General features: G+C 44.0%; 1 protein-coding gene across 5 annotated transcripts in view; it reads right to left on the bottom strand.

Moving 5' to 3' along the window:
* Nucleotides 1-739: 739 nt before the first annotated feature.
* The window catches only part of LRP8 (low density lipoprotein receptor-related protein 8, apolipoprotein e receptor), a 90226-nt gene continuing 72612 nt past the window's right edge, over nucleotides 740-18353 (bottom strand). For 2 of the 5 annotated variants that reach the window (XM_010847156.1, XM_010847157.1), the window contains 7 exons: nucleotides 17199-17340; nucleotides 16077-16229; nucleotides 14981-15205; nucleotides 12883-12951; nucleotides 8929-9101; nucleotides 7789-7965; nucleotides 740-5563 (listed from right to left, as the gene is read on the bottom strand). In XM_010847156.1, coding sequence (XP_010845458.1) covers nucleotides 5525-5563; nucleotides 7789-7965; nucleotides 8929-9101; nucleotides 12883-12951; nucleotides 14981-15205; nucleotides 16077-16229; nucleotides 17199-17340 — 978 coding nt within the window. In that variant the 3' untranslated portion in view covers nucleotides 740-5524. Of the gene's footprint in view, nucleotides 5564-7354; nucleotides 7966-8928; nucleotides 9102-12882; nucleotides 12952-14980; nucleotides 15206-16076; nucleotides 16230-17198; nucleotides 17341-18353 lie in introns of those variants that run through there. The other 3 variants (XM_010847159.1, XM_010847155.1, XM_010847160.1) reach the window with 3 other exon arrangements.

Raw genomic sequence — 18353 nt, 5'->3', positions numbered from 1 at the left:
GTCTGAGAGAACAGAGAAGGCTCCCTAAGCATAGTACTCAGGACAAATAGGAGTTAAGCCAGATGAAGAGAGAGAGAGAAGGAAAATTGAGGCAGAGAACACCACATGTGCTACATGTATTTTGGGGGCACTAAACATAACTTAGCCAACAAAGGTCCGTCTAGTCAAGGCTATGGTTTTTCCAGGGGTCATGTATGGATGTGAGACTTGGACTATAAAGAAAGCTGAGCACCGAAGAATTGATGCTTTTGAACTGTGGTGTTGAAGACTCGAGATTCCCTTGGATTGCAAGGAGATCCAACCAGTCCTTCCTTAAGGAGATCAGTCCTGGGTGTTCATTAGAAGGACTGACGCTAAAGCTGAGACTCCAATACTTTGGCCACCTCACGCGAAGAGTTGACTCATTGTAAAAGACTCTGATGCTGGGAGGGATTGGGGGCAGGAGGAGAAGGGGACGACAGAGGATGAGATGGCTGGATGGCATCACCGACTCAATGGACATGAGTTTGAGTGAACTCCGGGAGTTGGTGATAGACAGGGAGGCCTGGCGTGCTGCGATTCATGGGATCGCAAAGAGTCGGACACGACTGAGCAACTGAACTGAACTGAACTGAAACATAACTGTTGACTTTGGGCAGTGTCTTCATTCTTTTTCTCATCTCTAAAATGGGAATGATAATATTGAGAGTCTTTATCTCACAAGATTGCTCACTCCCCACTCAGTAAAGCATCACAGTACTTTCAGATTTAATAAAAGGAATTTAATCTCTCTCTAGAAACAGTGCACCGAGTTTACAAATGTCCACATTTGGTTTTTAGTTCACCAAGATGATGTCAGTACAACTAGTGAGATGCAGCACATCACCCCTTGCCTCTGGAAGAGAAACCAGGTTGCAAAGGGGACTGAGTACAGAAGCTAAGGGAACTCAGAAGGACAAAATAAAAAGCAGAAATGGTTAGTGTGACCCAACATTCTAACATGCCTGTTACATCAAATATGATCATTTAGGGGTGTTCGGGGAAGACAAACAAGGAAAATTCATTTGGGTACAATGGGATGGAGTCTGCAAACCAGTACTTCACCTCACATCAACAACAGCTTGTATAGAACAAAATGCTATTTAAAACACATGGTTTGTACAGATATCTTCTCTTGTAATTTTTGTAAAAAAGTATCAAAACCTTCATGTCTTTAAATATATATATACACACACACATATACAGGTGGCTTTTTTAAAATTACTTTTCATAGCACAAAGTATTTGCAAATGTGAGGATTTCTGCTGATTCTCAACTATGCACATGGTGCATAGCCTGAATGAACAAAGCTTCCTGATTTCTTATGTTAACTGAAACTGTGAAGCTGTTAATTCCTCCACCTCAAAGTTGTCCACATCCTGAAAATCCTCAATACCCTAAAAATAGTGGGAAAACTCCAATACTCTTTGTGCATTGCCAGGAAAAGAAATGATTTACTCTGAAGCACTGAACCGATAACTCGTTTCTGTTTTGTGAAATGATGAGTGTGTAGCAGGATTGAGGGAGAGCAGAGAGGCTCTCATTCCTGTGCCCTTTCCCCATCCCTTCCAGTACCTGACTGGATAGTGCTGGGGGTCCCCTCTGTGGACACCGCATCTTTCAAAATTTCCAGTTTTCTTTTTCACAGTTGAGAAAGTCCCAGAGGTGCTTGACAACATGGAATGCTTCTGTGAAAATCCCACTGCCCTCACATCAGTCTTCAATGACCACGTCAAAACACTCTGACACAAATATATGAAAAGCAGTCACTATTTTCCTTTGGCCACAGGGTAGCTTGAGGGTAAAGACTGTCATGTCTGCAAAGTGCTTGCAACACATCCTGATCAATTTTCCATGATGTACTTGGTGCCTTACACACAATAAATGACCAAGAAAATTTGATTAATTGAATCAGAAATTAAACAGAAGTATCCTATAAAGTGCTTACATTGAACCTATCTTTCCATCCAGCCTCATTTCTTGCCAAGTCTCCTTTGAGCCTTTTGCTCATTACAAATTACATTCAGTTCCTTAAAATCCTCATGCTGTTTCATGCTTGTGTCCCAGCTCAGTGTGTCCTCTGCCTGAAGCAGCCTGGACACCCCTACTTCATTTCTGAGCCTTAGCTTCGGTCTACTTTTCCTACAATGCCTTTCTTGACCCCATTCTTTATCTCTTCAGGTAGAAATGACCTCTCTCTCCTTTGTAACCGATAGTACTAAAAAAAAAAAAAACTACTTTTTTTGTTTGTTCCCACATATGTCTTCCTCTAATTGCTACTGTGAGTTCCATCAGGACAGAAAGCATTTGATTGACTTGTACATCTGCAGTACCTGGCACTTAGTTGGTACCTAGCAAATAGTTTCAGTGGATGAATATACATATTGCAATCACATAGACAGCTGGAGGGATGGATCATACTTATTGCTATAAATTTAAATCCAACCTCATTCTGAGGTTACAGTTTACCTCAACCTGTTTTATAATCATGCTCTCAAGAAGAAATACAATTTTAGTATCCTCTGTTTCTGGAAGACCATTTCTGCCAGGGCCTTCAAAATCCCATCAGAAAGATAGGCCCTAAGATAGGTAGCAGGTTTGATACAGTGTTCTGGCAGCCCAAAGTAGTCTCCTGGAAAAGGAAAGGGAGGAAAAGGACTTGGACTAGTTTCTTTTATATATATATATATAAATGTCAGATAAATTGTCTAATCTTTGGGCCTTATCTCTAAACGCCCTTCCAGCTCTCTAGTCCAATGACTCTGTGATCCATTATTGGCTGTAGATATATGATGGCACAGGGGCAAAAGGCAACAGAAGTGGAACTACACCTCAAAATGCCTCCAAGAATAGGGAACGATGGACCTGACTCCTCAGACTTCATCTTATTTACTGCCACCCAACACATGAGTATTTCACAGTTTTTTTTTTCTTTTTTCTGTAGGTTGCTCCCATAACAGCCTCTTCCAAACCACAGTTGTAGCATAGTCAGGAAACATGGGCAGAGGAGCCTGGCGGGCTATAGTCCATGGGGCTGCAAAGAGTCAGACATGACTGAGTGATTGAGCACATAGGTTCTTATGTCACAGGAAACATGGATGTCTCCTAGAGAGTTGTGTTTCATCACCATTTTGAGATTTCAGGCTGAACCATCCTGACCCCACTCATTATTCTGTCTTCAAAGGCCAGGATCTGACTGAACGTTTAGAAACTATGCATTAGTCACTGTTATCATTTCCTCGGAAATTCTGTTTCTTTGGAGGCAGGTTACAGGGAAAGTTGCTTGTTTTGTGTAAATTTCTGTGTTTTTACTTGCGTCATTTTTCTTCAGTCAAAAATAATTTTACTTTCCATTTCTGAAAGAATAGTAGTAAGTCATTGAGCTCCACAGGAGTTGTCCCTCTGTTCTTAAAATTCTGTTTGGTGTTGGTCATTCTATGTCAATTGCATATACCCTCTTGATGAGTGTTTCAGGACTATCCACACGTGTATATCATGAAGAAACTGCTTGTTTATGCAAAGCTTAGTGCCCAGGTTCCAGGACACAGTTAGGAGGCCAAGACCATGACTGATGTGGAGAAAGGTCCTAGGAAGAGGGTGATAGAACTCCAGAATCACTGCCTGCAAATTCAGAGGGTATCAAGCTGGTGAGACATCCAAGCTTCATTGAGTTGGAGGCAGCTCGAGAGTGGAGGGGAGGAATTTGCTTAAAAGTGTCAAGTTCCAGGTATGTTCAGGTTAGATACACGTCCTCTGCTCCTACTTACAGCACACATTTCCATGTCACATCTTGTCCCTGGTTGTCCAGTGGGTGTGAACTGGCAGAACATCTGAGTTAATAGAAGACCACACCTTGGATAAGAGTCAACTGGGACCGAATTCCTTCTGGGACTGTAAGATTATCTTTTCAATGGTAGACCCACAAAAAGAAAAGCGCACTTCTCCCCGCATCCCCCAAAACCCAGGAGAAGCAAAGTAAGTGTCCACAATGAAAAAAAAAAATCTATACATATACCCAGAGTTTTCCTTTTATTTACAAAGCAGTAAACCAAATTCCTGTGTGAACATATATATCCGGTGTACTGTAATATTGTGTATGCCATTTCCTCCTCAAACAGGACTTTAGATTTGGCCACTTTTTCTGATTTAAGCCAAACAGCAGTTCATCTATGTAGACACATGATGGTAACAAACCTATGTATCACCTTAAACTGTTTTCCCCACCTTAAGGATGTGGCAGAGAGTAAGGGGAAGGGCGAAATAGAGATTAACAAAACCTATTCCTTCGTCCTTATCCTCACCCATAGGATACTCAGAGGTAAGTGCCTGAGCCAGTCCCTAAAGTAAACTTGGGCAGTTCTAAAAACATATCCACTTAGCTCTTTCTAAGTAAGGATGGCACCCTCACTATGCTTCAGAGAAAACAATGAATTCAATCCAAGTGTCCTGAAGGAAAATGAAGTTACTTGAAATGCTGAACTTTAAAACAAGGAGTAGCCGAGGTTCAGGAATGTTCTCACCTGAGCTTGTGAGAACTTTGCGTACTGTAAGAAGTCTGTGCACTGGCTTTAGCCACAGAAGAGAAAGCCCAGGTGAGAGCTACGGCAGCCCCTCATGAGCGGAGGGGCTCTTTTCTGACTGACTGGAGTCCCAGAAATAGACAGAGGCAGGAAAGATCTACCTCTTCCACTGCATGTTTGCACAAATCACGATAACTCTTTTCTGAGCCAAATTTACAAAGGCTTCTCTGAAAACTACAGATACCCCTCTCTTGTGGGTTGTTTTAAAATATACTTATCTTTATGTAACTGAACAACAGCCATAGGCGCGCCTCTTCTCTACAGACTTTCCTCTCACTCGCGTACACACAGAAACATAAATGCACACAGAGACCACATCATGGGCCAATCATACCAAAAATAAATACTCTCACGTCTCTAAATTACTTACAGAACTAATCTTGGTTTTGAAATATGTTAATAAATAACCTAAGTGGGAGAGGGAGTTGACGTGTCTCCTGTTTTTTTCTTTTTACTTATGTTGATGGATAGCCACAAAGCATTATCATTCTATTTACAAAAAAACAAAAAACAAAACATAACTCTGAAACCTAAAAAAGAACCTCCAAACCAAAAGCCCTCTGTAAATATAATTTTTAAATGATGAGTAAGCTACTGTACCATCGGCCCCATTTGGTTATGTACATCATGTTAGTCACTCAGCAGTAGCTATTCCATGAATTCTTCATGGGTAGTGCAACCAGTTAAAAAGTGTATAAAACATTATACATATAAAAACTCTCACATCCTTTGGATGTCTGCAGTTCATCATAACTTTGTGGTTACCTTTCTGCAACATAAATTTTAAAAATTACACACACACTCACACACACACACATACATACACACAGACTCAAGGACAGAAACCCTTCCATCCAGGCATACACCATCCAGAGGGTAGTACATGGGACTGAATTCCATGAGGCACGAAGGGAGTGGTCCCATCCTCAGGGCAGTCCATCATCTTCAAGGCTTAATGCCACTCGCTGGGGGAGACAGAGCAAAGAAGTCATCATTAGATCCACTGGAGCTAGCTATTGGATCACAACGTACCAGAAATTCTATTACTTTACAGGCAGTAGCTCACATACTCTTCAAACTACCTCAGAAGACAGGTCTGTCATATTTATTTTACAGATGAGAAAACTGAGACGCAATGAGCCTAAACAGCATTTGTCCTGGGTCACACAGCAAGTGGGTGAACTCAGTTTGAACCCAGATCTGTATGACTCCAGAGCTGTAGTTTTTTTCATCATTCTGTGCTGTCTCTGTAAAGAAGGGGGCTACAGAGATCTAAACTCTCTCCATCCTCCCTTTCAGGATTTTGCTGAATTTCAGTGGGTTAGCTTTGCAAATGTTTAATCCCAGGCCTCTTTAGTTACCTTTTTCTATCATACTGATCATAATCAGGAAGGCAATCAGCTGCACCTGTCCAACTAATTGTGTAGAATTGGAAGGCAATGGAGGTCAATTATGTTAACCCCTCTTTCCCTCACCCCTACTTTCTAGTCACTAGATACTCGACTTCCCTCTGCCACAAATTGGTGACCCTAGATGGTGAGACCACTAACCCCTGAGCCAGTCTATTCCACTGTAGACAGTAGATTTACATTCTTTCCTATATTGACATGAGATCTGTTTCTTTATTTCTTCTGATGTTCCCTGATTCTCTCTCTTAGACTCAGAGAGTTCTACACAGACAACCCTTGAAATTTTCAGTTTGAATTCCCTTCCCTTTCTTCTGAGCGTCTTCTTCTCCAGGCACATCTAGCTCCCCCAGCGTGGTCCTGATGTTATCCTATGCCCCACTCTTCCATTTCCTCAATACCCTCCTTTGGATAGACCCCATTGTTTTAAGATCTTTCTCATAGCTTTATGAATTTGGGCTAGCCACTTTATCTCTCTGAGTCTCGGTTTCATCACCTTTTAAATGGGAATAGTAATAGGACCTATCAAATGAGATCAGGTATGTAGAGTGTTTAATATAGTATCTAACACATATGGGATCCAGAGTATTCTACATCAACCTAACCAGCATAAGATAGAACCAGACTAGCATTTTCCATTTCTGGACATTATACAAATCCACTGCCTTTCAAATCATCTTTGGCCTGTTTGTGATTTTGCATGAATGTCATGGCCTTGCTCCACTAAACTTCTTCTACTGTGTTACCCTCCTCCTCAAGACAGATCTCCAGGCCAAAGCCAGGTCCCCGCAGTGATAGTGGAGCTACCCAAGAAGGGGCCAGGGGAGAGAAAAGGTTGTTGAGAACACTGATTTCCACAGCTTCAAGGCTAGATACTCTGAGATATAGCGGAAAGAGCATAGACTTTCGTGTACATACAGACAAGAGTGTGAATCCTGGTTCTGCCACTTCCTAGTTGTGATCCTAGGTAAGTTATTCAATTTCTCTGAGTCTCAGTTTCCTCATCTGCAAAATGGGGCTAATAATGTCAAGTATATAAGTTACTGTAAAGACTAAACAAGAAAATTTATGTAAAACACTGAGTAGTGTCTGAAACAGTAGATTCTTACTAAATGTCAATTTCCTCGCTCTCCTACTCTATTTCTCTGCAGCTGGCAGGAGCTTATTCCTCAGGCCTTAGTTTCATCAGGAATAGCTCCTCCTGAGTGACTGTTTCCTTCTCTGGGAACAGTGACACGTCACACGTACAGGGAGCTTTATAACTCACAAAGCATTCTCACATGTGCTATCTCACTAGAACTTAGGTCATAAAGGGAATGGGGGTTATCATTCCCATTTTACAAATAAAAGTGAGCACACAGAAAGGACAGAGATCACAGGGCTGTGGAACAGTGAAACCGGGAGTCATCTCCTTACTCCAAGCTCAACATTCCTTCCACTGTGCCCTCTCTGATCTTTAAAAACTTGTTAAGCAACTGTTGGCTTGGACTGGCCGAGGTTAAGGACCCTCAAGGCCATCTGCTAACCCTCACTTGTCAAACTTATCTCCCATGTCTCCCCTTTATAGCTTTAGCAGCCATTCTGTCTGTCCTGCCCCATACTCAGTCATTTCTTCCACATGCCATTTCCTTAGTCTGCAACTTGCCCATCTTTCCTGTTTGCCCCAACACCCAGCTCACAATTTGCAGCCTTCCAGAACCAGAAAGCCTTCGAGAATTGGCTGCACCTGTCTGGTTCATGCCCTCACTCATCAGCCCCTCAGACTCAGAGTGGCACTGCCCTACCTTGCACTTGACGACAGGCAGCTCGGAAAGAGGGTTCTTCGGGAGTTGGTGCGGCTGTGACCTTGGTTCCCCCGGCAAGACAAAAAGCTCCTTGAGGGCAGGGGCTGGGTCTTCCAGTTCTCTGGTCTCCCCAAGACAGGGCTCTGCCCACAGTGGGTGATCAAAGCTGCTGATTGCCTGACAGGGGGATGGACTGGATGACCTATGAGGTCACACTCAGCCCCAACTCGGCTATACAACCATGACATCTGCTTCAGCCACTGTGTGGTCCTCGCTCCCCCAACAAGCCATGCCCTGCTGTGCCTCTCGGCCTCTGCATGTGCTTCTTTCTGAAATGTCATTTTCCCCCTTCTCTACATGGAAAACTACTATTAATCTTTCAAGGACACAGTTCATCTGTCACCTCCTCTGTGAGGCATTCCTGCCTGATTTCTCAAACAGCATTAACAGCTCCTTTTTGGATACTTCCATAGCATTGGTTCAACAAATATTTACTGGGAGCCAGCTATGCTGTGCTAGGTACCAGGGAAATATTAATCAGACAATCCTGCCCTCAAGGAGCTCACAGTCTAGTGGGGAGACCAATGAGTATAAAGGCAAGCAGACTGCAGTGTGACATGTGTTGTGATGGAGAGAGGCAGTGGGAGAAAAAGAAACCAGGGAAGGCTTCTTAGAAGAGGAGGCCCCTGGGCTTCCACCATGGCACTTAGCACACAGCTGTTCAATAGCAAGTGACTCTTAACTCCCCCACCAGCTCCCCAGAAGCAAGTACATCCCTTCTTAACTTTTGGACACTTGGTATCTAATGTGGCACTTGGCACATAACTGGTGTACAGTGCTTACTGAAATGAATGTGTTTGAACTGAACGACCACAGTTACCCTTCTAGGCCACAGGTTCTGAAAACTTGCTCAGCACAAAGACAGGCCTCTTTACTCCAGGAAGAGCTTCTAGGTACAAGGTGGTTCTGATACCCTTCTACCCCAACCACCTGCCCCAGCATTTCTGTGTCCCCAGGGCCTAGAACAATGCCTGGCACATGGTTCGTTCTTGATAAATGTCTAAAGGAGGGAGGGAGGGAGGGAGAGGGGAAGGAAGGAAAGGAAGGAAGGAAGGAATCCTTCCTGCAAGGAATACTTACTGCTGGGTAGACATGGCCAATCTGAGCAGTCCTCCCTATGTGCAGCTCATCCTCCTCCTCCTCTTCGGTTGTTTTCCTGTACACTGGATTGTCGAAATTCATGCTTTTGGTATTCTTCCGCTTCCAGTTTCTCCAGATCAGGTAGCCACTCATGCACAGCAGGGCTATGACCACTGGAGGAGGAGACACATCACACTGGGTATATCCAGCAGGCTCCAGCCCGCTGCCCAGACGTCAGTGCGTTTCTTGTCACCACTCCTACTTGACTGCCCCTTGTTCCTCAGGCTCTGTTTCTGCATATTCTTTTTCTGCTGTTGGGAGGCCCTTCTCTTAGCTCTTCCTTCATTAACTGCTCACCCTTCAAGACCCAGCTCAAATGCTCTCAACATCCCATGGTGCAGTCAGGTTTTCCCTCACATGTGTTTCTAGACCACAATGTTGTACTTTCTGTGCATCCTCAGCTAGACTGAGCTCTTTGAGGGCAGCAGCTGTGTCTTCTTTCTCTCTCTATGCCCAGTGCCCAGCACTGAGTAGGTGCTCAGTCACATGCTGAGTAACTGAGTGAATTTCTTCACCACATTCTTGCTGCTTCCCTAGATTTCTCTAAGGAAACCATTCTCTCCCAAAATTGGAGAGGGGAGGCTAGGGTGGGGTGGGGTGCTTCTTCCCAAAGCTGGGTCTCTGCAAGAAGGGGAGCATCTCTAGAAGGGGGCACAGCAGGGAAACACAGGCTCTGAGTTAAAACAAATGGTATACTAATGAGTGAAGGAGGAAATTCTCAAATAGAGCTGGGCAAAAATGAGGCAAGCAGATTCATAAGATAGTAAGCGGTCACCCTGAATGAGTACTCAAGTGAGGCTGGATGACAGCCATCCAGGGTGCTATAGAGGGATTTCCACTTTGGTAAGATTATTATAATCAATAATAATGATACCCATAAAGACAGGAACAGGGCAAGGATGCCTGCTATCGCTGCTAGTATTTGTTATCCCAGTAAGACCAGACAAAGAATTGAAAGGCATGCATGGGAAAGAGAGAAACCAAACTATCATAAACAGATATTGTAAGTTTGGAAAATCTTAGAAAAGCAGATGAAAAACTATTGGAAATAATTTTAGTTCCTCAAGAATCAACATAAAAAATTGGGGCTTCCCTGATGGTTCAGTGGTTAAGATTCTGCGCTTCCACTGCAGGGGCCATGGGTTCAATCCCAGGTTGGGGAAGTTCTACCATGCCATACACTGTGGCCAAAAAAAACCACCCCAAACAAATCAATAGCTTTCTTATTAATCAGCAATAATCAATTAGAAAATGGATATAATAAGAACACATTCATAACAACCCAACAAAAAACTATAAAATACTTGGGATAACCCAGTAGGAATGTGTAAGCCCTATGTGATTTATACAATTCTACTGAAGCCCATAAAAGAAGGTTCAAATAAATAGGGAGATGTGTCATGTTCCTCAATGGGAAGGTTCAATGCTACAAAAATGTAAATTCTCCCCATGTCAATTTATACACCCAAAGTGTAAGATTTCATCATATTTTTTATAGAATTAACAAGATGATTCTAAAGTTTACCTAGAAGAGAAATTGAATAAAAACAGCTAAGAAAATGTTGTGAGAATAATAATGCCCTATTAGATATTAAAACATATCACAAATGTGCTTCTAGTAACTAGGAATGGTATATAGAAATTGGTGGAGGAGAATAAATAGCCTAGAAGCAGATCAAGGTATGTACACGCATACAGTTTATAATAAAAGATGACAATTCAAGTCACAAGGGAAGGATGAACTATTCAATAATGGTCTTGTGAAAACCAGACAGGCATGAGAGAAAAATAGTTAAATCTGTACCTCATGCTGCACTGTAAATTCTGAATAAATTAATAATCAAACACTAAAAATCCTTAAAATATTGATAGTAGAAAAATACATAGGGGATATTTTAATAATTTAGAATGAGGAAGACCTTCCTAAGCAGGACACAAAACCCATGAGACTTGTGATATGATATGATACTTCAAAATTTTAATTTATGCATGGCAAAAGAGACCATCAACAAATTTTAAAAATCATGTATGGGAGAAATGATTTATAACATATATTACAAAGGTTTAACATTTATTATGTATCAAAATTTCTATACATAAGTAAGAACAAGACAGAATCAATAGAAACATAAGAAAAGACCATGAATAGCCAATTCATAAAGGATGAAATGTAAATGGCCAATACATTTATGAAAATATGTTCTACCTCACAGGGAAGTATCAGGGAAAGAATATTCGTCTTTCACCCCTCAGATTAGCAGAAATTGAAAATAATGGTTATATTAGGGAAGGTTACCTCTGGGAAACAGCACATGCATGTTCTTCTATAGACCGGAGGATGGCAGGAAAGGGGTTGATTTCTTTTTCACTACATAATGCTGAGTATTTTCCACTCACTGCACTCAAAATGAGCCTGGCTCTCACCATCACCTTTACTGATGAACCTTTCAAGACCAATTCACATGCCACCTTCTCCAGAAGTGCCTACTCCCCCTTTCCTCCACAGAGGGTCATGCCTCTATCATGGCACTTATAATATGCAGTAACTCCTCTCCTGTATTACCTTTTTAATGATTAAGTCTGATTAAAGACTAAAGGCTCTTAAAAGTCGTTAATCTTTTCCTTCCCTGAATCCTTGGTACCTCGCACAGTCCCTTGCGTGGTGTTGAAGTTTTTAAAACATTCACTCACTAACTCGCCACAATACTGGGGATTCCCAGATTAAAGGGCAAAGTCCTTATCCTTGAGATACTCATAGGCAAGTAAGGGAGATAAACCTACAAATGGACAATCACAATGCAAAGATCCGACCAAGAGAAAAGACTGGCATTAGAGACAGGATGTGCAGCATACCAAGTGAACATCCGGGTAAGAATGAATCATCCCACAGGGCTCTCTGTGAGGTTTAAACAAATGTTCATCCTGGCCATGTTCCACATCCACCCCACTCCCGCCCTCCCATGCCATGTCCCATGGCTTTGATTATGCTCAAGAACCATGTCATACTTATTTTTAACCACCTTCCCTCCCCTTATCACAGAATCTGGTACATCACAGTTGCTTGATGTGAAAGGGAAAGTCACTCAGTCATGGCCAACTCTTTGTGACCCCATGGACTATACAGTCCTTGGAATTCCCCAGGCCAGAACACTGGAGTAGACAGCCATTTCCTTCTCCAGGGGATCTACCCAACCCAGGAATCAAACTGGGGTCTTCTGCACTGCAGGCGGATTCTTTACCAGCTGAGCTACCAGGGAAGCCCTAGCTGCTTGATAGGCCTTTCCATGTGGCTCAGTGGTAAAGAATCCACCTGCCAATGCAGGAGACACGGGTTCAATCGCTGGGTTGAGAAGATGGCAAACTACACCAGTATTCATGCCTGGAAAATCCCATGAACACAGTTGTTTGATAATGTTTGTTGAAAGCCAAACGGAAAGAATGCAAGATAGCATGATCTACCAAAGGAATGGCAAGTAGCTCTACTAATATTTTTCAGTGTATTACTTTTGTCCTACTCATTAATTCAACGAGTTTGTTATTTCCTCCCATATGCCAGATACTGCTAGGAGCTGGGGAGAGTGGGAGCAAGAGAGACACCAGGCCTGTCCTCATGGAGCTTACCGTCTGGCTGGCTTATATGGCTGGCATGTAGAGTGTCAGTGAGGGATAATGGGGGAAATATTTGGATAGTTGTTTGGGGCTAGGTCCTAAAGGGCCGTGGGTGCCAAGCTAAGAAACCAGACTACACCAGGACTAGGAGGTGAGCAGAAAGGCTTCCAGGGCAGAAAAGTCAACGAGAGGTCAGTGTGCTGAGTGCTCTGTCCTTCTAACGACTTTTCCCAAACCCTGGGCAGGGTTTCTCTTTTCTCCCCAGGGATTTGGGGCCACACTCACCCATGGGCACGATGATCCCAATGACAGCAGCTGTGACTGTGGAGCCCATCTTTCCATCTTCATTCCCATCTGCAAAACACAGACATTTGCAGGATGATGCTCTATCACTGTGAGCCCAAGTCTTTCCTCGCTGGCCTCATGCAGTAAAAACTACCCAACTGCTTCTTGTCCCCGTTCCAAAATGATGGTCCTACTCAATGCTTAATAATTTAGTTTTTCCAGATCTTATCAGGACACAGGTCATCTCCATTTCACAGATGAGGAAATTGAGTCTTATTGGAGTTTGGGGGAGTCTCAAAGTGGCAAAGCTGGGGCTCAAAGCCAGGACTTGTGACCTAAATCCGTTACCCCTTTCCATAGTGTTTGGGTGGCAGGAAGCTCGGGGCTGAACCCTTAGGTCTTTATGTTGTTGATGCTTGGGGCAACTGCCTCTTTCAGCCAATATCTGTTGCTTTATCTCTCCCTATTTCCACCTGAAATAGAAATCCTGTCTGCAGTACTGTCTGCATTATCAAAATGAGACACAATATAGCTTAGTAGAATCCAGAATACAGGCTTCTTGGTCAGACTTCTAGGGTTCAAATCCTGGCTCTATTCACTCCTTCTGTGACCCTGGGCAAGTTGTTGTATGTGATAAATATCATATTTCTTTACCTTTAAAAGGAGGATAATTATATACCTACTTCCTAGGGATATTGTGAAGATTAAATGAGACAATTCATGTAAAGTGCTTACTTAGCACAGTGCCTGACACAGCCTTACCAAGTTCAAAGAGGTCAGAGAGTGGGGTAGGAGTTCTTGTGAGGCCTAAATAGGGCAGATAAAAGCAGATGCTAAACTGAAAAGTGCTTGGAAATGGTACTATGTAGTTTTAAAAGTAAGTTGTGCCATCTTTTCCACTCTTACACTCATCTTCATTATAATATCTGTATAGAATTTTTTAGCTTAAAAAGCAGTTTTCCCTTGTATACTCATAATAGCCCTCTGAAGTGTGAGACGAACCATCACCCACATTTACTCCTAGACCGGAGATGACTGTCTCCTGGCAACGGCCAGATGCCATCCTCTCAGCAGGTCTACTTCTCCAAGTTACTCTAAGGGAACCTAACTATTAAGGGGAGAAAGAGTGCACTGTTTACAAAGTTTTCTGTGGAAATGCCGCTCTCTTCTCCCCCTGGGTCCTGAGAAAACACAGGACAGTGATATTAAAGCCTAGAGTGTGATGAAGCCAGTGGGGAGACCCCTTGGTCAGAGCTCTGCCCAGATAAGAGGAACTGGACTTTACACAGCTTCCATCTGCCTCTCTGAACTCCAGGGTAAGCACTCAACTCTGAAAATCCCACTCTGGACCACGATGGGCCCGATTAGAAAGATGCTGCCAAGCTGCGTAGTTTCTGGGCCATGCACATGTGGGAAAAAATTTAAAAGATAGTTTATCCTCTTAAATGAACTCCCCCCAGCAGGTAACTCAATTTAAAAGGTATTCACTGGTTAATGAGACAGAACATTTCTAGCAGTGACAATTACGGCTCCTAATGATTTAATAAGTGGTGAACTTATCCCAGTGTTTGCAGAGAGGCATGAGCAAGCCATAGTTATGGATATGACTACCTGGGGAACCTACCTACCTGGGGAACCTTTCAGAACCTTGGTTCTCAAAGAACTGAGACCAGGGCTTTTGAAGTTTAAGTTTCTGAATCTGAGGGTCACGCCCTCATACTCGTCAGTAGCATGTGACATAGACACACCACCGGAGTCAGCAGAGGCTGTGTGCACAAGCTCTTCTGTTCACATGGCCTCCTCTGTCTCTCATCGTAACTTGCAAATCAGGTAGGGAAGGGTTATTATTATCCCACTTGGTAGGTGAGAAAACAGGCTCAGAGACAAGAAGTAGCTTCCCTCAAGACCCTCTATGAGGCAGGAGCACCTGTGACTCCAAATTGCAGGCTGGTGCGCTACATCCCCCTGCTTCCTCCCTGCTGATAAGCCAACACTAAAGTCTGGTATGATCTCTTCTTCCCACAGATCCTCCCACCCTGGCTTCCCTAGGACCCCGCCCTCCCCATGTCATGCAAGAAGGCAGAACTCATTTCCTTACAGTGTTGGGAGTGGTTGCTGGTTGCAGGGCTTGGGGTAGACGGGCTGATGCTGGGAGCCCTGGGGACACTAACTGAGCTTGGGACCGCGGTGGCCAGGCTCGGTGTCTCTGTGCTGTGGTTCTGGTAGGTGGGGCTGTGGTTGGTGGTCCCAGGGGCTCTGGTGGTGTCGGCTAGTGTCCTCGCTGTGGTAGAGGCTAACGTCGTAGTTGAGGTAGACTGAGGTGCTGAAGGGGAAATACCATGAAGATCACTTGGACAGAGAACTTTGCTGTTTTAGTGCCTAAATTATTGCTCTATAAATATACTCGATGAAGTATAAACTCATCCTCATGGCTCAACTCAAATGCCCTCTCTAGTCCTCCTGAATGGGCTACGATCTTTTCTTTAGCTGAATGACAAGCACCTTATCTGTTTATACTGCACCTTGATTTGATAAAGATGAGTTATTAAAACAGTGCTGTCAGATTAGGTGTGGGAAAGGTCACTATAAAAGAATGGGAGGAGTGGAAATCGAGAAGGATTTTTTTTTTTGATACATGTATACTGTTACATTACTAGGTTCAAATTCTCACTCAACTATAAACAATTGAACCTGGAAATCATAAATGATGCAGCAGACCTATGCTCAAACAAAAGGCCGTGTATCTTCATTGAGACTGGGGAATGAATAGGATTTATATGATTGAAGTATTCACTGTTAGTCCCAATCATATCACAAAAGGACTTTTGGTAGTGTGTGAAGTTCTGGGTGAGAAACAGGCAAGATTATAGTCACTTGCATACAAATAGTAACTGAAGCCATGGGGATAAAGGGTTCTTAATTTGAGGTCTTCAAGGGGTTCTGGATCCCCCTGAAGCTGAATTTAAAATGCTGTGTGTATATGTGCATCTTTCTTGGAAGCGAGAAGAATCAGCCTTGGAGGGACCCTACAGGACACCGGAACTCAGGGTAGGTAATGAAGAGGCTACAAAGGCAAAAAGCAGCCAGAGAACATGGAGGAATCCAGGGACGCACAGTTTCCCAGAAATCAAGGAAGACTTCAGCAGATGGGTCTGCCATTCCCAGGGACCAGCCCTCCCGGTAGCTCTGCTCACCTCGGTAGCACCTCTTCATGTCAGGGCCCAGCCACATTGTGTCAGGACAGGCACACGTGTACTTGGGGGAGTGGCTGGAGATCTGAGGAGCAGGAAGGCACAGGTACTCACAGCCTCCATTGGGCTGGGCACTCAGCTCACAGGCATCTGCAGCTATGGGCACAGAGAGAGATGGCGAGAGAGAGCGTCAGGGCACAGATGGGAAATGCCAGGTTCCCCGTCCTCCCAGGGATGAGGCCCTACCCACTCAGCTCAATCAAAACACCTTTTCTGCTACTTCGGTCGAGCACCTTCCACCACTGGACCTGCTGTTTTATCCCCACGTTCGTTTAATGCTGACGACAACTCTGAGGGCTGGGTGTTATGCCCAGACTGACCAAAAAAAAAAAAAAAAAGACCGCTTAAAAAGAACAAACTTGTCAACGCTGTACCTCTTGTAATTTTGGAGACAATTTAAACTCAGGTCTGTTGGACTCCAGAGACCGTGTTTTTTTCCTTCCTATGCCACATCTCTTTCTTCTTTAAATTTCTAGATCTAGAATCAGGCACCAACCTGATTTCCTTACCCGCTTTCCCCCACCTTCACCCTCTCTGTTACAGTTAGACTGAGGATACCCTAGTGACAGAGGCGGGAACAACCTAATGGTAGGATTCTTGGCTTTTGTTCCCAACCAGCCAGCTGACTTACTGACGGCCCTAGGATACATTACTTTATACCACTGCCAAGTATGAACAAATGACAGATGAGAAGCAATGGGCTTCTTCACGGCCAAAGTTGCTCTGGAATCAGACAGATCTAGGTTTAGGGTTAGCTCTACGATCTGCCGACGTTATTTTACCTCTCCACTAGTTTCTCAGCGGTTAAATGAGAACAGTAATTGCCATACTTTGTAAGACTGACAAAAATGGGACATTTGTATGTTCACTTATTTATACCCAGCCTTAGTTCACCAAGAGTGTGAGGCAAATGAAATAAAATATGTGACAGCTAAGCAGTTCACCAATGAGAGGGACTGTCAGCACTGCCTCAGGGGGTGCTGGGATGTGACACGAATGTGAACGCAGCCTGCCCATTGGATGGAGAGGATGTAGGCAGGGGACCTAGGACTGGGGAAGGCTCACCTCTTGGCTGCTTCAGCTCATGGAAGATGACTATATCATGTGGGTTGTTGAGGTTCTCAGCTAGGACGGAGATTTCCAGGCCATTGAGCCGATTTGCACTGAAAATGGCCTCATTCTCCAGGTCCGTCCAGAACACCTTGTCCTGTGGGGTACAGATACAGAGAATGGCCAAGAGCCTAAACCCATGACCTCTGTCTGAGGGCTCAGGCCCAAACCACAATCACCAGAACTGCTCCGGCATTTCCCCTGAGGTCTCCTGTCCACGGATTCGCAGTGGGACTCTCAGCTCTAACCTGTGGCATACGCTGTGGTTTACTTCTGTCTCAAAGGGTTACTCAGTGATTCTGTGCTTTGGCCTAAAGGCTGCTCATTAACACTGAGCTAGTCCTGCTTCTTGGAGTTCAGCAGAACCAGGGTTGGGTTGGGTCTCTTTAGCTATTACCATCGCTAGGGCCCGGGACCAAGATCAGAGAGGATGTGTGGTTTAGTGAGTATTATCCCTACAGGGCCTCCTCCTGCAGCCTCTGGGTGTACACGCGTGTGCATTCAATGGTTAGTCCACACAAGCCTAGATGTGCATATGTAGACAAATTCACATTTACAGGTACAACCATGCACTCTGTGCAGACCTAGACACAAGCCCACATGCTCATCTACATACCCAAAGGCACACTTGAACCTAAATGAGCACTTGTCTAATTATTGGTATACACGTTTACATTCACAAGCACTAGCACATACAGGAATGCACATGTTTTAACAGATGCATTTATGTATACACATGCACATCCACATACATGCCACACATATGCACAAGTACAAACACATGTGTCTGAACACACCTGTCTTTTGAAGCAGAGGCTGGACGTGGGAGGTGGAGCTTTGCCCACAGTTTCAGAGCTGTGCTGGGTGATGTTGCTCCAAGCAAACACTACCCACACCCACCATGGGCCAGTGTCCCCTTGCTTCCCCTCCCCTTGATGGCAGAGCAAGTTATGGGGAAGAGGTATGTGTGTACAAGAACTTGATTGGTTCTGGCTTCCTTATTCCCCAAGGAGAAAGGTTGTCAGGGTCAGAACACAGGAAGGTCTTGCCTCTTCACTCTTCCATGAGCTTCTTTTTTGTTGCTGTGGGGTGTTTTTGTTTTTTTTTTTT

This window comes from Bison bison, unplaced genomic scaffold (genome assembly GCF_000754665.1).
Source record: "Bison bison bison isolate TAMUID 2011002044 unplaced genomic scaffold, Bison_UMD1.0 scf7180017864244, whole genome shotgun sequence".
NCBI classification, from domain to species: Eukaryota; Metazoa; Chordata; class Mammalia; order Artiodactyla; family Bovidae; genus Bison; species Bison bison.
This window is presented reverse-complemented; position numbering and strand designations above follow the sequence as displayed.